The following is a 25817-nucleotide window of genomic DNA, read 5'->3' as shown; positions in this document are numbered from 1 at the left end:
CTGAGTCTTGTACTAACATGCTAAATTTTATCTCTAGTTTTTAGAATCTATTCCATTTCTGAGTTAGGAGACAGGACATTCTGACATTGATAGTCTATTCAGAAGTATTTCTACTCCTTTCCTTTCCCCAACCAAAACACACACAAATAAAATATGCCTGGAAAGATGATTTGTTAAGAGCAGACAGAAAGGCTTCAAAAGACAGACTAGAATTTAGGAGTTATCTTAGTTAGGGTTTCTATTGCTGTGAAAAGACACTGTGACCATGGCAACTCTTTTTTTTTTAAATTTTTTTTAATTTATTATGTGTACAGTATTCTCAGTATTCTATCTGCATGTATGCCTGCAGGCCAGAAGAGGGCACCAGATCTCATTACAGGATGGTTGTGAGCCACCATGTGGTTGCCGGGAATTGAACTAGGACCTTTGGAAGAGCAGGCAGTGCTCTTAACCGCTGAGCCATCTCTCCAGCCCCCCATGGCAACTCTTATAAAGGAAAAAAACTTAATTGGGGTGGCTTACATTTTCAGAGGTTTAGTTCATTATCATCATGGTGCAATATGGTGCTGAAGCACATCTTGACCCACAGGCAACAATACTGAGATACTGGGCATGGCTTGAGCATATATGAGACCTTAAAGCCTGCCTTTGCAGTGACATATTTCCTCTAATAAAGATTCATCTACTAATAGTGCCACTCCCTGTAGGCTTATGGGGGCTAATTACATTCAAACTACCACAGGAGTCTATATCCAGAGCTAATATGGCGGTACAGGCTGGTAATCATGTGTGGAGAGGCCCAGACATCAACAGAAGAACCCTGTCTGTCTTGGTCACTCACATGGAAGTTGTGTACCTTTGCTGTCCTCTCCCTCCAGTTTCTTAGGAAAAACCTCTAGCATGCTAGTGGGATTGAAGAGATTTTCAAGCTCCACTCACTGTGGAGCTAACAAAGGTAGCTACTAGAAAGAAAGATATTTTTATCACTCAGACTAAAGGCATGGGAGTCCTCCTGAGCAACAGACCTTGCAGTCAGAGGACCAGTGATGGAGTCCCAGCTCTATTACTTGGTCTGTGACCTTATGCAAATTGTTTAAATCTTCTAAGACCCAGGTCCTTATCTGTAGCAAGGAAGTACAAGTAGGATTTATTAAAAGATTTAGTTACTTTCCCACTTTTCTCATGGTTCTGTAACACCATGCTCATAGTTATCTCTGCTGTAGTATTTATGTTGTAACTTTGTTTTATTTAGGGGAGTGGTCATGCTTGTGCCGTTCCTGAGTATGTAGACATCAGAGGACAATGGAGTCATTCAGGTTCTCTCCTTACACCTGTGGCTTCAGGAGATGAAACTCAGATCATCAGCCTAAACCTGTTTTTTTTTTTTTAAGATACTTAAGAGATGACATGTTTTGAAATTTATATTTAATTGTTGTCTAGTATTCTTGACACATAATATGTTTGAGTTCTCTAAATGACTAGGCCTTTGTATAGAATACTTAAAATATAGATAAATTATAAGCAACCTTTAATGCTGTCCTCCAGGATTTGGTTGGGAAGAAATGGCCTTGCCATGTATATATGCAAAAATATCCTTTTGGTATAGCTGTCTTTTCAGAACATGTACAGAGCTGCTTGCTTCGTACATGTCAACTCTCCTTGGGTCTGATGTTCATCCTTGGTGTAATTAAAGGGGACAGGCTGATAGGGTCATACTATACATATGACTACTTTAAAATATGAATTACCCTGTGATTTCCTTTTCTCAGGGTTAGCAGGATGCCTAGAACATTATGGACTTCACATGTGAGTGGCAACTGATGGTATAGATTTCTGGGTTATAGTGCTTTGCTGTTAGACAATGTTGATGGTTGCTTTTCTTGAGAATTTTTTTATTATTTTCATTAGTATTATTTGATGTTCTTTGAGAACTCTCAAGTTGCAAATTTCGATCTTTATCTGAAGAAAACTTTCTTCTATATTTGAAATTACTTATGTTCTAAGTACTCAGGAAGTTGAAGTGGGAAGATCATATCACCTGCTTGATATCAGCTTGAGTAACAGAGTGAGACCCAGCCTCAAAAACAAACAAATAAAGTGGGAGGAATATGAGATGGGGTATAGCTGAGTTGGCAGAATACATAACCCCAGCTCCCAGAAGTCAGGAAATGGAGGCAGGAGAATCAGAGTTCAGGTCATTCTTGGCTACATAGGGAGTTTGAGGTTAATCTGGGATACAGGAGACATGAAGAACACAAATAGAAGCTGCTTAAGCGCAATACAAGTCTCTGCACAAGTTGCTGTGCGTCAGGAAAAGCGGCAGGTGGGGGTAAGCGTGCGAGAGCTTGGGAAAATTATCCAGTCCCCATGTAGCTCTGCTGTGGCGGGGTTTTTGCAAAAATCCGCTTGTAGGTGAAATCAAGACAGAGGTACGGGGGTGGGAGACCCTTGACCACAGACCTTTTGGGCCTTTTAGGTCGGTCCACCAGGTAGGTGTAGAGTTGGGATTCACGCTGAACACCAGATGAAGATGGACGCTAAAAAGAAATCCCTCACTACCTCAGAATTGAGTATAATAAAGGATTATTTATTTAGGGGTAGACTCACAGATCACAGTCCTTTGCACAAACGGGGAACAGGAACCGAAACCGAATCCAGCAGCTGGAAGAGAGAGTGGGCACACAAGTTTTATAGCTGCATTTATAGTATGAGACCATGCCCAAGTGGGTTGATATCTTAAAGGCTATTGACTGAAGGAGTTCCCACAGCAGAGACATGTCTCTAGAACAACAAAAGCATTAATAAACAAGTTAACTTAGAAGAAAACTAAAGTGATAATGTGAGGAAAACTTTAAGAAACTTCCAAAGAATAAAGAGATCAGTACAATTTTAAAAGGGGAGGAATCAAATTTAGCATGTAAGCAAAAGCCAGAAGTGATAGCACATGCCTGTAATCCCAAAAGTTCAAGACCAGAATGAAATGGATTCCAGGCCTTATCTTAAAAAACAAACAAACATTCAATGCAATGCCCCTCAAAATCCCAGCAAAATTCTTCAAAGACCTCGAAAGAACGGTACTCAACTTCATATGGAAAAGCAAAAAACCCAGGATAACCAAAACAATCCAGTATAATAAAAGAATTTCTGGAGGCATCACAATCCCTGACTTCAAACTCTACTACAGAGATACAGTACTGGAAACAGCCTGGTATTGGCATAAGAACAGACAGGAGGACCAATGGAACTGAATAGAAGATCCGGATATCAATCCACACATCTTTGAACACCTGATCTTTGATAAAGAAGTAAAAATTATCATATGGAAAAAAGAAAGCATATTTAACAAGTGGTGCTGGCATAACTGGATATCAACATGTGGAAGAATGAAAATTGACCCATCTCTACCACCATGCATAAAACTCAAGTCCAAATGGATCAAAGACCTCAACATAAAGCCAGCCACACTGAACCTTATAGAAGAGAAAGTGGAAAGAACATTTGAACGCATTGGCACAGGGACCCACTTCCTAAATATAACTCCAGCAGCATAGACATTGAGAGAAACAATTAATAGATGGGACCTCCTGAAACTGAAAAGCTTCTGTAAAGCAAAGGACACAGTCAACAAGACAAAATGACAGCCTACAGAATGGGAAAAGATCTTCACTAACCCCACATCAGACAGAGGTCTGATCTCCAAAATATACAAAGAACTCAAGAAATTGGACACCAAAAGATCACATAATCCAATAAAAAAATGGAGTCCAGACCTAAACAGAGAAATCTCAACAGAGGAATCTAAAATGGCTGAAAGACATTTAAGGAAATGTTCAATATCCTTAGTCATCAGAGAAATTAAAATCAAAACAACTCTGAGATTCCATCTTACACCTGTAAGACTGGCCAAGATCAAAAACACTGATGACAACTTATGCTGGAGAGGTTTTGGGAAAAGGGAACACTTCTGCATTGCTGATGGAAATGCAAGCTGGTACAGTGTGGCGATTTCTCAGAAAATTAGGAAACAATTTTTTAATTGTTTAAACATTTACTCAACAATTAAACAATTACTCAAGACCTAGTAATACCATTTTTGGGTATATTTCCAAAGGATGCTCAACCATGCCACAAGGACATGTGCTCAACTATGTTCATAGCAGCTTTGTTTGTCATAGTCAGAACCTGGAAACAACCTAAATGCCTCTCTATCGAAGAATGGATAAGGAAAATGTGGTACATTTACACAATGGAGTACTACACAGCAGAAAAAAAAATAACGACATCTTGAATTTTGCAGGAAAATGGATGGAGCCAGAAAACATTATTTTGAGTGAGGTAACCCAGACCCAGAAAGACAATTATCACTCACATGTACTCACTCATAAGTGGTTTTTAAACATAAAGCAAAGAAAGCCAGCCTACAAACCACAATCCCAGAGAATTTAGACAACAGTGAGGACACTAAGAGAGACTTACATAGATCTAATCTACATGGGAAGTAGAAAGTATAAAAAGACAAGATCTCCTGAGTAAATTGGGAGCATGGGGACCTTGGGGGAGGATTGAAAGGGGGAGGGGAAAAGTAGGGAGGGGAGCAGCAAAAATGTAGAGCTCAATAAATATCAATAAAACAAAACAAACCAAAAACAAACCAAAAGGCAGAACTGGGTAGTGGTGGTCCACGCCTTTAATCCTAGCACCCGGGAGGCAGAGAAGGGCAGATCTATGTGAGATCAAGGCCAGCCTGGTACAATGAGAAACCAAAAATCAAACAAACAAAAAAATCTACCACCACCACCAACAACAACAAAACAAAAAAGCAAAACAAAACATCAACAACAAAACTCCAACCAGAATCTAGTTAGAGCCCTAACACAAGGATAACTGGAGCTCCAGAAGTTGACAGAAGAACAAATGGCCAGGCATGGTGTGCATGCATATAACCCCAGCACATGAGAGGTGGAAGTGGGAAAACTAGGAGTTCAAGACCAGTTTCAGCTACATAGATTTTCATATTTTTCTCCTATTTTGTTAAATAGTCTTATCTTACTGAGTTTCTTTTTATTTAGTCTTCACTTATTTTGTGTTGAGATTCAAACTCAAAGCCTAAAAAAATGTTAGGCAGGTGCTGCACTACCTCTTTGATGCCCTCTGCCCCTTTAAATGCTTTTAAAATGTCTTTGTGTGTGTGTGTGTGTCTGGGTTGATGTGTTGTATATCACAAATGTGGGTATCGGATGATAACTTTTACTAGTCAGTTCTCTCCTTCCACTCTTGGTACCCAGGATTAAACTCAGATTGGCAGGCTTGTGCACTACCCACTACCCACTGAGCAGTCTCACTAGTCCCCCTTTAAGTTTAAATTCTTTCCTGTCTCTTAGTAGGCATCTTATTATTGTAGTCTTTGGCCTTTCCTCCTTTGCTTCTGTGTCACCCTCTTCTGTTTTGGTATTTGTTCATTTATTCATTTACTTATTTTTATTTATTTTTGGCCTCAAACTTGCTATGAAGCTGAAGATGATCATGAACTTGTGATCATCTTGTCTCCATCTTCCAAGTTCTGGAATTACAGGTGTGTACCTCCATGCCAGATTTATGCAGCACTGGGGACCGAACATAGGGCTTTGTGCATGCTAGGTTTGCTTTATACATTCCCATTACAATTTGTTTTTGTGATAATGTTTTCTGTTGCCCAGTTTGGCTTAACATTTTCTTTTTGAGACGGGGTCTCATTATGTAGTTCAGACTGGTGTTGAACTTGAGGTCTTGCCTTGGCCTTCTAAATACTAGGTTACAGACATGTTCTGCCACACTTGACTAAATCATCACTGTCTTCTCTCTGTCTCTCTCAGATAAGGTCTCATATAGCCTAAGTTGACCTTGAACTCACTATGTAGCCCAGGCTCTTCTTGAACCTGAGGTCTTCTTGCCTCAGTCTCCTCTAAGTGTTGGGATTACAGACACATGCCACCACACTTAGCCATATTACCAATTTCTTTTCTTCTTTTTTGATATAGGATCTCCTATAGCCAAGAATGACTTTAATTTTCCTACCTCCACTTCCTAAGTGCTGCTATTATAGGTATGGACCACCATACCTGGTTTATTTGGTTCTGAGGACCACACCCAGGACTTCATGCATATTAGGCAGCACTCTATCAATGGACGTATGTCCCCTTCCCCACCATTTTTTATTCTGTCCTGGATTCACTTGGTAGACCAGCCTGGTCTCAAACTCACAGAGATCTGCTTGCCTCTGCCACCCAAGTGCTGGGATTAAAGGTGTGTGCCACCACCACCAGGCTCCCCACTATTTTTTGAAGAAGCAATTTTTATACATAATTTTTGTTAGAAGATTAAACTTTATGTCATGAGAACTAATGAGAGAAGACACCAAAATACAAATGAAATAAACGACAATGCTTAAATGTATGGAAATGTGCAAAATCAGAATACAATAACATAATCAGTAGCATTACTTACCAGAAGGAATACTTCTAGAAGTAAATTTAATCAGTACTTCCCATTTTTTAAAAAATTTATTTAAAAGTTTTCATTTCATTTTACATACAACCACAGTTCCACCTCCTTTCCCTCCTCCTGCTCCCTCCCCACACCTTCCCCCACCCAACCCTCCTTCCACTCTTTAGAAAGGGTAAGACCTCCCATGAGGAGGAGTCAACAAAGTCTGGTATATCAAGTTGAGGCAGGACCAAGCCCCTTCCCCTGTATCAAGGCTGAGCAAGGTATCCTTCCATAGGGAATGGGATCCAAAAAGCCCTGGGATAAATCCAACTACTAGTGACCCCACAGACTGCCCAAGCCACAGAACTGTCACCTACCTTCAGAGGGCTTAGTTTGAGCCTAGATAGATTCCGAAACTATCAGTCAAGAGTCAGTGAGCTCCCACTAGCTCAGGTCAGCTGTTTCTGTAGATTTCTCTGTTGGGGAATATTATTTTCAGGTGTGTGACTTATTTATGCTGTATTTGTTTAACTCTGAAGCTGTGTTACTGTGCCTGTCTAAAACTTACCTGATGGTCCTAATAAGGAGATGAGTGGCCAGGAGCGTGGCAGGAGCAAGGATAGACAGGACTGGCAGACGGTATAAATAGAAGGAAAAATCTGAGAAAGAGAGAACAAGGAGCAGGGCCATCAGGGGCCAGCCACCCAGCAGGTTGCGGAGTAGGAAGGAAAGAAAGGTATACTGAATAGAGAAAGATAAAAGCCCAGAACCAAAAGGTAGTCAGGATAATTTAAGAAAAACTCTCAAGAAACAAGCCAAGCTAGGGCTGGGCATTTATAACTAAGAATAAGCCTGTGTGTGATTTATTTGGGAGCTGAGTGGCGGGCTCCCCCAAAAACCAAAAGAGCAAAGCAACATACATTTCCCTGTCTTTATCTTGACCCCTTTGTTCATAGAATCCCTCTTCTCTCTCTTCCAACTGGACTCTGGGAGCTCAGCCCAGTGCTTAGCTGTGAATCTCTGCATTTGATCAGCACTTCCTACTAGAGTAACAGGAATTAAAAGTACCCTGTAAGGGCCATGAGATGGTGGGCAAAGGTACTCTCTACCAAGTCTAACAGCCTGAGTTAGATCCCAGAGACCCACATGATGGAAAGAGAGAATCAACTCCTGTAGGTTGTCCTCTGACCTCCACACATCTGTTGTGGTATGTGTGCATGCACACAAAATAAATAAATGCAATAAATTATATCATAAATGGTCATCTGCTAACCTAATCACTTAGGACTTTTATTTATTTACTTAGGTTTTTTGAGAGAAGGTTTGCCTATGTGTAAGTGTCTGGAGGCCAAGAAAAGGTCACTGAATCTCCTGGTAGCTATATCTTCCTGACCATGGGTGCTAGGGGCTGAACTTAGATCCTGTAAGATCCCCTTACTCTGTAAGAGTAGTAGGATCTCTTAGCTGCTGAACCAGCGCTCTCTCTCTCTTTCTTTCTCTCTCTCTCTCTCTCTCTCTCTCTCTCTCTCTCTTTCTCTCTCTCTCTCTCTGATCCTGGGGATCAAATTCAGGTGCTCATGCTTGTATGACAAGCAGTTTACTGACTGAACCATCTTTTCAGCCCTAAGTATTCAGTTTTAATAGTTAATAAGGGAGAGGTGAGGAAAAGGACATCATGCCAACCATTCTTCATGGTTTTGTTAGTTCCTGTGGTCAGTTGGTTAACAAGTGTTATAATGTGTCTTTTATATTCAAATATTTGACAGGTGTGAAAGTCAATAAAACATACTATGCAAATTGATCATTATAAATGTTTGATGTTCACCAGAGATTGATAATAAGGCAGTAGGAATACATATAATTTCTGTTTTAAAAGATGTTACCTTTCAAATAAAAAGAAAATGGTAGTTACTGCACTTAAGTGATAGACTTTAATGCTGAGTTCTGAAGCAGGAGGGTAACAAACAAGAGACCAAATTCCATATGGCTTTGGAAATTGCTTCCTGAGAGGTTAGGCTTGACCAGGCAGGTTAGTGTCCGTGTGCCTAGAGAACTAGGTCACTGCTTGTGAGTCAGTGTGAATAGGATTATCTCCTATAATCTTAAGAGAACCTGTAGTAGATTTGGTCCTATAGTAAGGTTAGAGAAACACAGGTGCTAAGGTTAGATTTATTTTTTTGAATATAGGCACATAGTTTCTCTCTCTCTCTCTCTTTGCCTTTATTTGTGAAAAGCTTGGGGAAATGGGCTCTGTCTGGGTCTATCTTTAGCTGACTTTAGGGTTTTCATATCAGCTGTAGTCTTTGTACTGATATATTTTTTTTTTTTTTTTTTTTTTTTTTTCGAGACAGGGTTTCTCTGTGGTTTTGGAGCCTGTCCTGGAACTAGCTCTGTAGACCAGGCTGGTCTCGAACTCACAGAGATCCACCTGCCTCTGCCTCCCAAGTGCTGGGATTAAAGGCGTGCGCCACCACCGCCCGTCAGCTGTAGTCTTTAAGAACCCCAGTGTTCTGTAATGATTGTTATTTTCCCATCATTTCTACTTTTTTTTTTTTTAAATAAACAGTAGTGGTGTAAACAGAGACAGCTCGCTTGTTTCCCAACTACTCAGACCCGAATAATTATACAGAAGCTATACTAATTGCAACACTGCTTGACCTATTAGCTCAGGCTTCTTATTAACTAACTCTTACATCTTAAATTAACCCATTTCTATTAATCTGTGTATTGGCATGAGGCTGTGGCTTACTGGTAAGGATCTGGCGTCTGTCTCCAGCAGCTACATGGTGTCTCCATGACTCCCCCTTTCTCTCTCTCTCTGTATCACTTCCAGCCTGGCTATATTCTGCCCTGCTATAGGCCGAAGCAACTTCTTTATTAACCAATGGTAATAAAACATATTCATAGCATCAATGATGGATTTTGTGTTAGAGTCCTTAGTAGCTGTGATTTCGAAAACAATTTTAATTTTAAATTGGCTTCATAGATAGTAAATTTGTTTAATATGTTGTCTGATAACATTGAGGTTGAGACATATACTTTATTTTGTCTATCTATACATTCTACTTTATCTTTCTATCTATTCATTTATTTGTTTGTTTAGTTTTGAAGCAAGGTCTAGTCTTGAATTTGCAATGTACCTGAGGCTGCCTTTGAACTCTTGGTCCTCCTGCCTCTGTCTCTCAGCTGCAGGAATTACCAGTATGTGCTACCATGCTTAGCTCCGACTGTATTTTTATTTAACTATAATATATTTAATGGATTTTGTTTGTTAGTTTGTTTTTGAGACAGTCTTATTTAGCCAAGGCTGGACTCACATTTGCTATGTAGTTGAGGATGACCTTTAACTTCTGATTTTATTGCCTCCATCTCTCAATTACTGGGATTAGAGCCCTTCACCACCATGCCCAGTTAATTCATTGTTTTAAAACTGTTGACACCGGGGCCTGGAGGGTTGACCTAAAGGTTAAGAGCATTGACCAGTGTTCCAGAGATCCTGAGTTCAAGTCTCAGCAACTACATGGTGACTCACAACCATATATAATGAGATCTGATGCCCTCTTTTGTCGTGCAGGTATACATGCAGACAGAACACTGTATACATAATAAATAAATCTTTTTTTAAAAATGTTGAAACCAGGCCTGGTGGTACATGACTTTAATCCCAGCATTTGGGAGGTAGAGGCAGGCAGATCTCTATGAAATCAAGACCAGCCTGGTTTGTAGAGCAAGTTCCATACCAACCAAGGCTCCATAGTGAGATATATCTTAACCTACCCCCAAAATAATAACAACAAAAAAAAATAGACAAACAAAACCAAAAAACCCCAAGAGAAACAACAATGAAAATCTTATGTTGAAAGTAATATGGACCTATTTTTACACATGAACAGCATGAAGATTTTGTTTTTTAAAAACAAAATAGTATAAGTTTATAGTGTAGGTTGACCTGAAACTCACTATTTAATTCAAAGATTGTCCTTAAACTCTTGCTGCCCTCACCTCCCAAATGCTGGGATTAAAGCATGTGCTGTCCCATCTAGATCTAATGTTAGGACTTAAGAGCTAAAACTATGAGTCAGATGGAGTGGCACACACTTTAATCCCTGCTCCCAGGAGGCAGAGGCAGGTGGATCTCTGAATTCAGGGCCAAACTGGTCTACATAGCGTGTTCTAGGACAACCAGGGCTACATAGTGAGATCCTGTCTTGAAAAAAACAAACAAACAAACAAACAAACAAAAACTAAAACCCAAAAAAACCAGCAACCCAAAAAACTAAAACGGTGATAGCCTCACATCTGAGTGGACATGATCCCATTGTGTGACCCTGACTGGCCTAGAACTCAGATATCTGATTGCCTCTACCTCTTTAGTGCTGGGATCAAAGGTGTGCACCATTGTGCCCAGCAATTTTTATTTTTATTTTATTTTTTTACTTTATGAGACAAGGTCTTATATAATTTAGGGTTTGACATTGTGGCCTCCTATCTTACCCTTCCAAGTGCCAGGATTACAGCATACACACTGTTGGATCCATTTTCCCGCTGTGTCTGCTCTCTCTTCTCAGTTTCCTGCCTTAAAAGCTGTAGTGTTAGTTTTCAGGGATGAATTATTAGACATAATAATCTTCCATAACTATTTATTATAATGAGATAATTTCCATTCCATGTAATGTTATTTTAATTCTCTCCCTTTTTAAGAAAGGAGCTTTTTATTATTTAATTTTATGTGTACAAGTGTTCTGCTTGCATGTATGTATGTGCACCATGTGTGTCCTTGGTGCCCAGGAGACCAGGAGAGGATGTGGGATCTCCTGGAATGGAGTTACACAAGGTTGTGAGCCACCATGTGGGGGCTGGGAACCGAATCCAAGTCTCTGCAATAGCAGCAAGTGATCTTATTTGATGAGCCATCTCTTTAGCCCCATTTTTGAAACAGGATTTTACTAAGTAGTTCTTCTAATATTTAGAAGTCATTATATGACTTCCAACTTGCATAGATCCTTCTGTCTCTTCCTACAAAGCAATGGGATTATAGGCATTGACCAGCCCAACCAGCTAATTTTTAAAAATTTTAACTATGTTTTAAATTTTGTTTGTAGTTTTCATTTATGCTGATTTTATTTAGTTTTCATAGGTATTGATAGGACAATGATAAATATTAAATAGATTAATTTTATTAAGCAGTTTTTTGTTGTTTTGTTTTTGTTTTTTGAGTTTTCTTTGTGTAGTCCTCACTCTGTAGACCAGGCTAGCCTAGATCTCAAAGATAGACCTACCTGCCTTTGCTTTCCCAGTGCTGCCGGGATTAAAGGTGTGTGCCACTACTGTCTGGCTTTTATAAAACATTTAAAAAACTTTATTTTTATGTATTTGGTGTGTGTGTATGTGCATGTCAAAGTGTGCATGTGAAGATTAGGGAACAGTTTTGGGGAATTGGTGTTCTCTTTTACCATTATGGGTCCTGGGAATCAAACTTAAGTGGTCAGACATGGACATAAGCACCTATTCACTTGGCTATCTCTTGAGTCCTGTTTGAGTTTATGAGAGTCTCGTGTAGCTGAGGTTAACTTCGAACTTCTGTTCTTCCTGCTTTTTTTTTTTTAAAAAAAAATTATTTAAAAAGAAACTATCTTTTTTCATTTTACATGCTAAATCCACTCCCTCCCCTCCCCTCCTCCCACTCTCTACCTCTCCCCCATTCCACCCCTCATCTACTTCTCAGAGAGGATAAGGCTTGCCATGGGGAGTCAACAAAGTAGTCTAGCACATTGCTTTGAGACAGGATGAAGGTATCCCTCCAGAGAGAATGGGTTCCAAAAAGTTAGAACAAGCAGTAGGGATAAATCCTGGTCTCACTGCCAGTGACCCCACAGTCTGCCCCAGCCACACAACTGTCACCCACCACATTCAGTTTGGTCTTATGCTGCTTCCCTAAGTGTCAGATCAGAGTTGATAGGCTTCCATTAGCTCAGGTAAGTTGATTTAGTAGGTGTCCCCATCATGGTCTTGACCTCTTTGCTTGTATTCTCACTCCTCCCACTCTTCAATTGGACTTTGGGAGTTCATCAGCCCAGTACTCTGCTGTGGATCTCTGCATCTGCTTCCATCTGCTTCCTGCTGGATAAAGGATCTATGGTGACATTTAAGATAGTCATCAATCTCACTATAAGGCAAGACCAGTTCAGGCACCCTCTCCACTATTGCTTAGGGTCTTAGCTGGGGTCATCTTGTGGATTCCTGGGAATTTCTCTAGTGCCAGGTTTCTTGTTAGCTCCATAATGATTCCCTCAAACAAGATATCTATTTCATTGTTCTCTGTCTTTGTCCTTCCCCCATCTCGGCCACCCTGTTCCCTCAAGTTCTCCTCTCCCTCCCCTTCTCCCCTCCTCCTTCCCTTCTGCCTTCCTTTCTCCCCCCACCCCCATGCTCCCCATTTTCTCAGGAGAACTTGTCTCTTTCCCCTTTCCAGGGGAATATATTTATGTTTCTCTTAGGGTTCTCCTTGTTACTTAGTTTCTCTGGGGTCATGTACATACCATGTTCATCTTTCAGGGTCTGGGTTACCTCACTCAGGATAGGGTTTTTTTTGTTTTTTTTTTTTTTCATGAAAAAGGATGGAACAACAACAACAACAACAACAAAAAAAACCTATCCATTGTTTTTTACTGTTGAGTAGTACTCCTCATTGTGTAAATGTACCACATTTTCTTTATCCAGTCTTTGGTTGAGGGGCATCTAGGTTGTTTCCAAGTTCTGGCTATTATGAATAATGCTGCTATGAACATAGTTGAACAAATAAATGTCCTTGTAGTATGGTTGAACATCCTGGGTATATGCCCAAGAGTGGAATTGTTTGGTCCTGAGGTAGGTTGACCCAATTTTCTGAGAAACCGCCATACTGATTTCCAGAGTGGTTGTACAAGTTTGCATTCCCATCAGCAATGGATGAGCATTCCCCTTACTCTGCATCCTCTCCAGCATAAGCTATCATTTGTGCTTTTGATCTTAGCCATTCTAACAGGTGTAAGATGGTAGCTCAGAGTCGTTTTGATTTGCATTTCCCTCATGGCTAAGGATGCTGAGCATTTCCTTAAGTGTCTTTCAGCCATTTGAGATTCTTCTGTTGAGAATTCTCTGTTTAGATCTGTACTCCATTTTTAATTGGGTTACTTGGAATTTTGATGTCTAATTTCTTGAGTTCTTTATATATTTTGGAGATCAGTCCTCTCTCTGATGTAGGGTTGGTGAAGATTTTTTTTTCCCATTCAGTAGGCTGCCTTTTTGTCTTATTGACTATGTCCTTTGCTTTACAGAAGCTTCTCAGTTTCAGGAGGTCCCGTTTATTTATTGTTGCTCTCAGTGTCTGTGCTACTGGTGTTATATTGAGGAAGTGATTTCCTGTGCCCATGCATTGAACTGCCTCTACTTTTTAAGTGCTAGGATTACAAGCAAGCACTAACAAGCCCAGCTGAAATGTATTCTCTCTCCCTCTCCCTCACTAAATCCCTCTTTCCCCTCTCTCTCAATTTTTAAAGACAGGGTTTCACTGTGTAGCTCTGGAACTCATTATGCAGTCCAGGCTGACTTTAAACTCATTCACTAGCATTTGCCTTACAAGTGCTGGGATTAAAGGCGTGCTCTGCATGACCTGCTCTATTTTCTTAACATTTATGAAAAAGAATACTTGGGAAGAAGAGCTGGATTTATGTGAGACTACAGAAGGCATATTTTGGATCAATAAAAAGAAATAGATTTTAATAATAATAAGTACTGACTGAAAGAAATGGAGATTTGATGGCCTTGTGAGGTACTAAGTGACTCATCTCTTGGAAGTATTCAGTGAGGTAGATGCCAATTACTGGAAGCTTTCATTTGTAATGCAGAAGGTAGAGAAAGGCAAATCAAACCTTATATATACTTTCTAGGCACTTTGCTACAACAACACCCCCACCCCCACCCCCGGCACTTATCCTTAATCTTTATGGATTGATTTTGCTGCTTTCTCACTCTGTAGCCCAGGCTGGCCTTGAATGTGCAGCAGTTCTCCTGACTCAGGCTACCGAGGGCTAGGATTCCAGACTTGAGCCGTTAGTCCAGCTGTAGCCGTTTCCTTACATGTATAGTCCTTAGTTTTCCACAGGAGTTTCATGTGCTGCTCTGGCTCTAGGATTCTTCTTCTTCTTCCTTTTTTCTTTCTTTCTTTCTTTCTTTCTTTCTTTCTTTCTTTCTTTCTTTCTTTCTTTCTTTCTTTCTTTTTTTTTTTTAGGAAGCAGTTCTGTGTGATTTTGGAAAGGAGCCCCTCTTGATATCTGCTTGTTCTTAGAAGTAACTTATCACTCTTGTTTGAAAAGCTATCATCTATATTTTCCCTAATCTCTTGTTTTGTTGAGAATCAACTGGAAGAACTTTTCTTTTTTAGAGTTTATTTCTTATCTTTTTTGTTTGGCTAAGGATAGAATTCAGGGCCTCACACATTCAAGGTAAGTGCTTACTTCCAGCCTGATGATTGCTTTTTAAATAAAGAATATTTATAACTTAAAACATTTTTTAAAAAGATTTATTTATTTATTTTATGTATATGACAGCTCTATTGACTTTATGCCAGAAGAGGACATCAGATCCCACTATAGATGGTTGTGAGCCACCATGTAGTTGCTGGGAATTAAACTCAGGACCTCTGGAAGAGCAGCTAGTGCTCTTAACCATTGAGGCATCTCTCTAGACCTATAACTTAAAGTTTACAAAGACATCTAGCATAAAACTGATCCTCTACCATTTGGATTTCTCTACCACCTTGTCAGGAGGTGGGAATGGAGGTTTTTTTTTCCCTTTGGGTATGAGGTTGGGCTGAATACTTTTGAGAAGGTCTTTGATCAAATGTTCAGCTTCTTTTCCCAATAATTAGACTTAACTTCCTAATTCTGCCTCTTTTGTTTCTTTCAGTTAAAAGAGCCAAATTCCAGGGTTCACCAGGTAAGTAAGTCTACCCCTCCATTATTGTTTCCTTTTATGCTTGCTGTGATGTAAAGCAGTCTCCCTCCCTCCCTCCCTCCCTCCCTCCCTCCCTCCCTCCCTCCCTCCCTCCCTCCTTCCCTCCCTCCCTCCGTGTGTGTGTGTGTGTGTGTGTGTGTGTGTGTGTGTGCAGGACCCCAAGGAGGCCAGAAAGGGTGTCATATCCCCTGGAACTAGAATTATGGGGTGGTTGTAAACTGCCATGTGGGAACTGGGATTTGAACCCAGGTGTTCTGCAAAAGCAGCTAGTGCTCTCTTAACTACTGAACCATCTGTCTGTGTTAAGAACAATCTTCTCCGCCGGTGCACAGAAATCCAATCAGGCCAAATTAAACCAAATTAAAATGCCCATGTTTTAATAAATGCAGCACTCTCGGGTGGCCGAGAGCATGGCAGGGGAGGCAGAAAACCGTGGAGCACATGCAAAACCCGGGACCCGTGTTCCTCCTTGGGCGCCCCACTTAAATACCGGTGGAAGTGGTCCTGGCCCTCCCCCGGGGAGGGGTCAGTACCTGGCATGCTGGGATTTGCAGTTCAGACCAAGGCAATTCCCAGGCTAGGGGGCTGGGATGGATGGATGGGGTGGGGCTGGGGTGACCTCCCAATTTAACATCAAAGCCTCCTTTAGAGCAAGCTTAAAAAAACAAAGCCAGCCGGGCGGTGGTGGCGCATGCCTTTAATCCCAGCACTCGGGAGGCAGAGGCAGGCAGATCTCTGTGAGTTCGAGGCCAGCCTGGTCTACAAGAGCTAGTTCCGGGACGGGCACCAAAGCTACAGAGAAACCCTGTCTCGAAAAACCAAAAAAAAGAAAAAAAAAAAAAAGCCAAAACTGTGGGCCAGCAGGATGGTTCAGGGACAAAGCCCTCGCTGTGAAAGTCTGATGACCTGAGTACTTCTTTGGGGATTCCATTTTCTGCTTCTACCATGTATTTTCCAGAGAATGAAGTCAGGTTGTTTCGGCTTCATATCAGGCACCTCTCCCTGCTGAGCCATTTGAAAAGCAATCTTAAAATAGATCATTAATTATAAACTGGACAGAATGCCGTTTCTATAATCCTGTACTTGGGAGGCTGGTGCAGGAGGATCGCATGTCTAGGTCAGCCTAGGCTATATAAAGAGACCTTGTCTCAGAAAACAACGATTTTATTTAGTTTACTACTTAAATTCATTGGTTTAATTCACTATGTTAATTTATGAAATTATTAATTCATTGCTGTAAAGCATTTTTCCTGTATTTTTATTGTTTTACTTGTGTTTATTAATGAAAAGTGTACCATTTTCTCTCTTTCCAACCCAATTATACTCCTCTAAAGCAATTATTTAGAAGTTTTTTGTTTACTTTTCCAGATCTTTTTTATATGTATTCTTGTAAACATAAATGAAGCATGATCCTAATTAATTAAACCCAGAATCAGATATCGGGGGTGAAAGCTGAAAGATCAGAGAAGCAGAGCAGCCAGCTGCTAGAGACTTTTTATCTCTATGAAATCTCAGAATGAATGGGGGAGATCTTGTCTCTATAAATGGAATCCTCAGACTAAATGGTCAAAGATCTCTACCCGCCTTATATTCCTGTTTCCACCTCCCAAGTGCTGGGATCAAAGGTGTGAACAACTACTGCCTGCCTCTATTTCTATTAAAAACTGGTTCAATCTTGCATAGTCCAGAGTGGCTTTGAACTCCTGATCTTCCTACTTCTTCCTCCTAAGCGCTAGGATTAAAGGAGTTTGCCACCATGGCCTGGCCTCTATGGTTAACTAGTGGCTAGCTCTGCTCTCTGATCTCCAGGCAAGCTTTATTTGTCAGAACACAAAATATCACATGTGTGTCTGGTGCCTATGAAAGCAAGAAGAGGGTGTCAGAACGCTAGGAACTCTTCCTCTTCAAGAGCAGCTAATGTTTTTGAATATTTCTCCAGCTTCTGATATCACTTAATTTAACGGATTTGTGAATTGGGTAGTACTCTGAATACTATTAACATCTTTGTTTTGCAATTTTTCAAAGATAAATTTAACACATACGTGACCCTGAAAGTCCAGAATGTGAAGAGCACAACTGTAGCAGTTCGTGGTGATCAGCCCTCCTGGGAACAAGATTTCATGTTGTAAGCACTATGCCTAAGTGTTTGTCTGTACATTCCATGTCAGGGATATCAGGTAAAACAGTAAATGCGTCTGTGTGTGCCAGTGATGTATTAATGTGCCAGCAGTGCTATGGATTTTTTAAAAATCTGTTACAGGAGCAAGTGAGGCTTGTGGTAGTAGGCATGATACATTGCAGTTTTTTTTCTCTCATTGATTTGTAATTTATTCTTGCAGATGAATGATGAATATGAGTAATTTAGTGAGTTGTGGATACTGCCTGCTCAGACTTCTCACTGGTCAATTCAGATGCTGTACAGTAGCACACTTAGCATAATGTCAAATGTAACTTTGTCTTTGGTTCTCAGAGGCTAAGGTGGTCATATGTGTTAAATCATTTCCTTCCTTCCTCCCTTCCTTCCTCCCTCCCTCCCTTCCTTCTTTTGGTTTTTTTGAGACATGGTTTCTCTATATAACAGTCCTGGCTTTATGTATATAGGTATATAAAATAGGTATATGGAACAGACATTTACAATAATAAATAAATTTAACTTTTTAGGGCTGGGGATGTGGCTCAGCTGATAAAGTTTTTCTTTTGGATTAGGGATGTAGCTTAGGTACAGTTCTCAGAATTGAAAAAAAATTAATTTTTTTCCAAGACAGAGTTTCTCTGTAGCTTTGGAGCCTGTTCTGGAACTAGCTCTTGTAGACCAGGCTGGCCTCAAACTCAGAGATCAGCCTGCCTCTGCCTCCTGAGTGCTGGGATTAAAGGTGTGTGCCACCACCGCCAGGCAAATTTTTTTAAAATTTATTTATTTATTATGTATACAATGTTCTGTCTGCATGTATGCCTGCCCACCAGAAGAGGGCACCAGATCTCATAGATGGTTGTAAGCCACCATGTGGTTGCTGGAAATTGAACTCAGTACCTCTGGAAGAACAGCAAGTGCTCTTAACCTCTGAGTCATCTCTCCAGCCCATGGCAAATTTTTTTTTTTATTAAAAAAATTTACTCTTCATTTTACATACCAACCCAGTTCCCCCTCCCACCCCTTCTCTTGCCCCCCACCCCACTTCTCCCCTTCATACCTCCCCCCTTCCAATCCTGCAGCCACTCCTCAGAGGGGGTAAGGACTTCCTTGGGGAGTAAACAAGGTCTGGCATACCAGCTTGAGACAGGACCAAGTCGTCCGTGTCCCGTCCCCCCCCCACTCCTCCCTCACCCCCGTATCAAGGCGTCATAGGGAATGGGCTCTGAAAAGCTAGTTCATGCACCTGGGATAAATCCTGGTGCCATTGCCAGGCCGCCCCCCCCCCCCAACAGATCGAGGCACATAACTGTTCACCTATATTTAGAGGGCCTGGTGCAGTTCCATGCAGGTTCCCCAGCTGTCAGTCCGTGAGCTCCCACTAGCTTGGGTCAGCGGTCTCTGTGGTTTTCCCTATCGTTTTAAAGGAAAATAAAAGAAATTTTACTTTTAAACAATTCTTTGTAGTTAGAGATGAAAGCAGGCTGTATACAAACGAGATGGATGTGCCTGTTTACTTTTTATGAAACTCTTCTTAAGAAACAGCAATCCTCAAGGTAAAACATGTTAGCATTAGACAGTGCAAGATAAAATTTTATGTTTCTATGCAGAAGAATGACCTAATTAAACCATTATGAGTCTATAAGAGAAAACCTTTGTATGTATAATATAATAAAAGAGTACAGTCCAGAGCAAACAGTAGTCTTGAATCGGAGGCGCGCTGTTTCAGGACCATTCTTTGTCATTGTGTGGTGCAGTGGTGCGCACAGTACAGAGTTGCAGTGTCATCAAGTGGTGCAGCACAGGCCAGCACTGCTGGAAACACCTCAGGTTCAGTCCACTGCACTTGGATGTTGAGTTAATGGCTGGGCATCGTGTGTTTGGGAACTTTGACTGTTTGCACATTTTCTGTGACCTCTCAGTTCAATTACATGGCCACCATATGGTGTAGCAACCCAGGGTCTAAGCAGCTGCCTTAGGAGATGAAGATTCTCTCCTAATACTGCTCCTATTTTAATCAACAAGGTGATAAACCTCGTGTACTTTTTTACACAAGAAATATATATATATATATATATATTTCTTTATATATAAAGAAATACCTAGAGTCAGTTATACAAGCCTCTTCCCTTAGTAACTGTACCATAGTATGGTATGCCAGTCTAGCCTTCCTGTTCTTTCCTGACTTGAGTCCTGTAACAATCCCTCCATTAGAACTCTTCCCACTGTGTGAAAAATTCTGCTCTTCTGTGGTCTTCCTCAATATAGCTAGCTGTATTTGTGCGTGTTTATTTTCCAATTGCCCAAAGAATTTTCTTTCAACCTTGCTGTGATTTGCGTGAATTTTTGTCTGTTTCCTATATTGAGTGTGTGAATTTTGCTTTTTTCACTTTTACACATAGACTTTATTAGCTATTTTCTTTCTTCTCTCATTCCTTATTCCTTCTATTGTGTCCTTTGGTTGCTAGCAGCTCCTTTCTCATCTGCCTGCCTTTTTCATTCTTTGTGGGTTTTTTTAGCCTTTTCCTCCTCAATATATTTTGTATCTAATTGGTATAGATTTTGGTATTTCTCACAATATTTTATACTATATTATTATTTTATTTGTTGTGGTTTTGCAATAAAGGCTAACATAGCTCAGGTTAGCCTCAAGTTCAGTACATTGCTGAGCATGACCTTGAACTTCTAGCCTTTGTGAGGTCCAATGATTGGTTTTGTGTGTGTGTGTGTATTTGTGTGTCAGTGTGTGTGCACGCGCGCACGCGTACGCATGTATGTGTTTGTATATTTTAAGACATTGTAGCTTAGGGTTACCTGGAACTCAGTACAAGGAGAATGACTTCTAAGTTGCAGAAACCCTTCTGCCTCAGTCACTAAATTCTAGAATAATAATCATGTTTCATCATACCCAGATCATGTTATTTATATTTAATAGTCTGTATTTTTTTTTATATTTATTTATTTATTATGTATACAATGTTCTGTCTGTGTGTATGCCTGCAGGCCAGAAGAGGGCACCAGACCTCATTACAGATGGTTGTGAGCCACCATGTGGTTGCTGGGAATTGAACTCAGGACCTTTGGAAGAGCAGGCAATGCTCTTAACCACTGAGCCATCTCTCCAGCCCCAATAGTCTGTATTTTATTTGCAGCACTAGATTGGTCACTTCTTATAATTATTCTTTTTTATAATTATTTGAGGATCAAACCTAGAGCCTTATGCATTCTAGGCAAGCACTCTACTACCAAGTTATATGCTCCAGCCCTCAGATTCATTATTTAAAGAGGGCATCTTCACTTATTGGTGTGAGTGTTCCTGACTCTGAATCTTGTATACACATGTGCCTGTATACCCTTGGTTGTGTTAATTAACAAGGAAAACAAATTTCCTCTGGGCTCTGGGGATATACATAGAGTTCTAACTTCTTGCTTGTATGTTCTGTGCATACATATACATGAGAGGAGAGACTCCTCATAGAAGAGAAATCTGTGAAGAATAGATTTTCTTTATCTGTCCATGTCAGGCTGTTAAAGACCATGGACTATTTCTTTTATCTGGCAGCTTGAAATATAATTTAGGAGTTGCATTGGGACTATATTTATGTATCCCAAGAAATGCTTCATTTTTAGATATAAATGAAAGACACTTCAGATAGATTTACAGATGTTGCGTGTACTTTTACTAGCCTAAAAGCCCAGTTCCTCCACCGTGAACAGCCTAAGTTAGTGACTGGGTTAATTACCTAGTGTGGCTTTGGACACTTCTCCAGATACCTTGGAAGAGTTTTTGGAGATGATAACTGGGTTTGATATTAAGTGTCCTCCCCCAAAGTACCAATTACATTTAAGTGCTTGGAAAATATTAATTGAAAAGGTAAATGAACTCACCAATATACTCTGTACTCTACTGTATTTGTAAAAGGAATACATTTTCTTTGCCTTATATCTTTGCAACATAGTTGGTATGATTTCTGTTACTAGAACTTCACACACCAAATTTTTTAAAATTATTTATTTTTATTTTATGTGTATTGTTGTTTTGCCTGCATGTATGTCTGTGTGAGGGTGTCAAGTACCCTGGAAATGGAGTTACAGACAGTTGTGAGCTTCTATGTGCATGTTAGGAATTGAACCTGGCTCCTCTGGAAAGAGCAGTCATCTCTTCAGTCCCAACTCCAAACTTTTAAAAAAAAATATTTATTTATTTATTATGTATACAATATTCTGTCTGTGTGTATGCCTGCAGGCCAGAAGAGGGCACCAGACCCCTCTACAGATGGTTGTGAGCCACCATGTGGTTGCTGGGAATTGAACTCAGAACCTTTGGAAGAGCAGGCAATGCTCTTAACCTCTGAGCCATCTCTCCAGCCCCCAACTCCAAACTTTTATACTTTTATGGTGTTTATAAGACAACAGAGAGGCCATGCTTTCTCTAAAGCACACACTTTGCACTTCCTGTGATGAGTAGCCCATGTTTTTCTGGACTGTCTGGTTTTTTTTTTTTTTTTTTTATTGGTAGCAACTGTTTTTTATCTTTCTTTCCTTTTTTTTTTCAAATCACCTTGTGTTCAACAAAAGCTTTCTTGAGAATATTCTTAACACTAATATATGTATTTTTTGTTCTACCCTAACAGTGTGATTGTGCTTGTGATAGCCCCTACAAGCCAGTGTTCTACTGTATATGACACTGCTTTTATTTATACTTTTTCATTGCTCGAGATAGAACCCAGGACCTCATACATTAGAAAAGCCCTCTGTTACCCAGCCCTCCCCCCAATTCATGTGTTCTCAGAACCCCTTTCTTCTTCCTGGGTGCTGTTTCATAAATCTTGTAAAGAAGACTTTGCTTCCTGAAAGTTCCTGTATGTATTCCATAGATTTAAGTTAGGACAGTGGTAATGTTAACAATAAAACATTTAAAGTTGCTGCACAGGGATAGAAATATAGGCAGGCCTGAAAGGAATGCCCGAATTACCTAACCTCATGTTTAATGTGCTGCTGCATTGGTCTGACCATGATAGCATCTCCAGAGGGCAGGAGATATTGCAAAGGTCTTTCTCTTCCTCTTTGCTTCAGTACCTTCATCCCTACATCATTCTCTCCTTCCTTCTTTGTTTTTCTTTTGTTTGTTTGGATTTATTTATTTATTTATTTATTTATTTATTTATTAAAATTTTCCACCTCCTCCCCTCCTCCCATTTCCTTCCCTCTTCCCCCTCCCCCTCCCTCTCCAGTCCTAATAGCAGTCAGGGTTCCCTGCCCTGTGGGAAGTCTAAGGTCCTCCCCCCTCCATCCAGGTCTAGGAAGGTGAGCATCCATTGTTTGGATTTTTTTGAGACAGAGTTTCTCTGTGTGTAGCCTTGGCTGTCCTGGAACTTGCTCTGTAGAGCAGTCTATCCTCAAACTCACAAAGATCCTCTTGCCTCTGCCTCCTGAGTACAGGAGTTAAAGACGAGTGCCACCACTATCTAGTCCCTTCCTTCTTTCTTATCTCATTCCCTTCTTTCCTTTTCTGCTTTTGTTGAGGTATAATCACTGTATAAAACTAGACCTATTACATATGCAGCACAGGGAGATTGAACATACATACACACTTAAGTTCATAGTAACTTTTCGTTAATAGGTGCTATGTTGTATAGCAGGCCTCTAGATCTTAACTTGAATCATGCATTTTTGGAAACCCAGTCTTAAACAATAGCAGTAAAATATAAAAACAAATTTATTTTCTCCCTTTCTCTCTCACCCCTCTTTATATCCTCTGCCCCATCCCTTCTAGAGTTTATGTAGCACTGACTGGCTTTGAACTTGTAGTTCTCTGGCCTCAGCCTCCTACACTCTGGAATTACAGGCATATACCACCATGTCCAGCCATGACATTATTCTATGGATAACTGTTATAGGTTTCTTGAAATGGAAAGTGTGTTTGCAGCATTCAGGGATACTTAGATTTTTCCTAAAATAGATAGTAGTGAAAGTGTTCAAGGATAGCAAAGTAGGGAATAATAGTGTTTTCTTCCATGTCACCTGGCTCTCCTCAAAGGGCTCTCTTTTTCCCATCAGTGAGATCAGTCGTCTGGACCTGGGCCTAAGTGTGGAGGTGTGGAACAAAGGACTGATATGGGACACAATGGTGGGAACCGTGTGGATCGCATTGAAGACTATTCGTCAGTCAGATGAGGTAAGTCAGTGTGTTGCCTGTTTGGAAGTATGGTTGCCGCCTTTGCCTTCCTTCATCTTAGCTCCACTTCAGCTGATATTTATCCATGCATACCCGATCCTTGTCTAATTAGAGGGCATGTGCTGTCCCCACTTCTGACCTCAACCAGAGGGTTAGGAAATTGTCTTTAAGCTGCTCTTCCCTGTGTCCTGTGACAGGACTATCAGATAGATAGTCTTGTCTCAGTAATGTGTGTGTGGTCTGAAATCCTCATCTTAGACACTATCCTGGGAAGAATGCCATTAAACCTCCTTAGCCAACTGGCTGGATACTATTTTGGGGTTTTCTTTCTCTGAGCTACTCCCCAGGCAACTGGTTTCAAACCAGTTTGGATATAAGGAATTGCCAGATGTGGTGGTAGGTATTTTTATTGTCTCTATTCATATTTAGGTCAAACTCTCAGTCCACCATCTCAGATTTGACTAAGATATCACTGTAAATACAAATTTGCAAAGAAGTTGATCTTTTCCTGTTAGCCTGACTATGCACTACAAGCTTCCACTGGAAGTGGGATGTTGAAGGCATTGACTTCATTTTCTATATTTCTTTGAGTTCTGATAAGTCTGCTCCTCTAGGCAGAGAAGCAGCTCATTTTCATAGCAGCTTTATTCAAGTCTTTCAGTGACAATTGACCAGTGACATAATCATTAAGAATCCCGACACTGAGTATTGGTTCACATTGATGCTTACTTGGTACTCTGGAAAGTCTGTCCTCACCAGGACTTCAGAGCTGAACACACAGTGAAAGCTGACGGCGGAGTCCCCATCTCAGCAGAGGGGAAAGCAGAGTCACAGAGCGGGTGGTGGTAATGGTTTTTCTCCCCTATTATCTGGATGTGAGTGGTCCTCTGAGGCTCTTGAAGAAGGGAACTCAGAAGAAAGCACCTGGCTCTTGAACAAAAAGGGAACCAATAAAGTTTAAAGTTTAATCTTAGGCCTTTGTTTCCTAGGAAGGACCTGGGGAGTGGTCTACACTGGAGGCAGAGACATTAATGAAAGATGATGAGATCTGTGGAACTAAAAACCCAACTCCTCATAAAATTTTGCTTGATACAAGATTTGAATTGCCTTTCGGTGAGTCTATTTTGACGAGATTTTAAAATGATTTAATTCTCTTTACGATATTGATTGAGCTTGTCTGATGTTTTTGTCAATGTCTGTTTTGTCTGCTTAGCCGTTTTCTCTAGAGGCATACATATTCATTTATTCTTTGCCCCATGTCATTTAAACCAAGGTGAAGTATATTGGTCTTCATTAAAGATTATGCATTATCTGAGCTTGGTGGCTCATGCCTATAACCCCAGTGCTATATAAGTGGAATTAGGAGGCTCCTTAGAAATACAAGCCCAGGGGTTTGAAGAGAGGGCTCAGTGGTTAAGAGCACTGACTGCTCTTGCAGAGGTCCTGAGTTTAATTCCCAGCAGCCACATGGTGGCTCACAGTCATTTGTAGTGGGATCTGATGCCTTCTTCCTGGCATAAAGGCTTACATGCAGATAGAGCACCATATATAGAAAATAAATAAATAAAACTTGAAAAAGAAAAAAGAAATACAAGGTCAGCCTAGTCTACACATCAAGCTTAAGATAGGGCCACACAGTGAGACTCTACCAACAAACAAGAAGCACTAAACATAGTGAAGCAGTGGTGGCATAAGCCTTTAATCAGCAGAGGCAGGCAGATCTTATCCATGGTCTACAGAATGAGTTTCAGGACAGCCAATCTACACAGTCAAACTCTGTCTTAATGCCCCCGAAAGAAAAGAAAACACTTTAAAAAAGAGTATACTCTTCAAGTTGTTATAGGTTCCTATTACTACTTACTAAATGACATGAAATTTCTAATTTTTAGATTTAGTCTTTAAAAAAGACCATCTTGAAGTGAATATTAACTCGGTTTTGTTAATTTAAGATTAAAGAGCACTGAAAAAAGAATATACTTAATTGATTTTTTAGTTTTTGGATTTTTGAGACCACTCTAAATTCAGGACTAACTTTGAACTCAGAGCAAT

The 25817-nt window shown here is 40.3% G+C and overlaps 1 protein-coding gene across 3 annotated transcripts in view; it reads left to right on the top strand.

Annotated features, from left to right (window-relative positions):
* The window catches only part of Unc13b (unc-13 homolog B), a 193328-nt gene that overhangs the window by 30860 nt on the left and 136651 nt on the right, over window positions 1-25817 (top strand). For all 3 annotated transcript variants that reach the window (XM_057790263.1, XM_057790262.1, XM_057790261.1), the window contains exons 2-5: window positions 15412-15441; window positions 17485-17584; window positions 23651-23768; window positions 24758-24881. In XM_057790263.1, coding sequence (XP_057646246.1) covers window positions 15412-15441; window positions 17485-17584; window positions 23651-23768; window positions 24758-24881 — 372 coding nt within the window. The remainder of the gene's footprint in view (window positions 1-15411; window positions 15442-17484; window positions 17585-23650; window positions 23769-24757; window positions 24882-25817) is intronic.

Source organism: Chionomys nivalis, chromosome 16 (genome assembly GCF_950005125.1).
Source record: "Chionomys nivalis chromosome 16, mChiNiv1.1, whole genome shotgun sequence".
Lineage (NCBI taxonomy): Eukaryota > Metazoa > Chordata > Mammalia > Rodentia > Cricetidae > Chionomys > Chionomys nivalis.
Note: the sequence above shows the minus strand (reverse complement) of the source record. Positions and strands in the feature narration are given on the sequence as shown.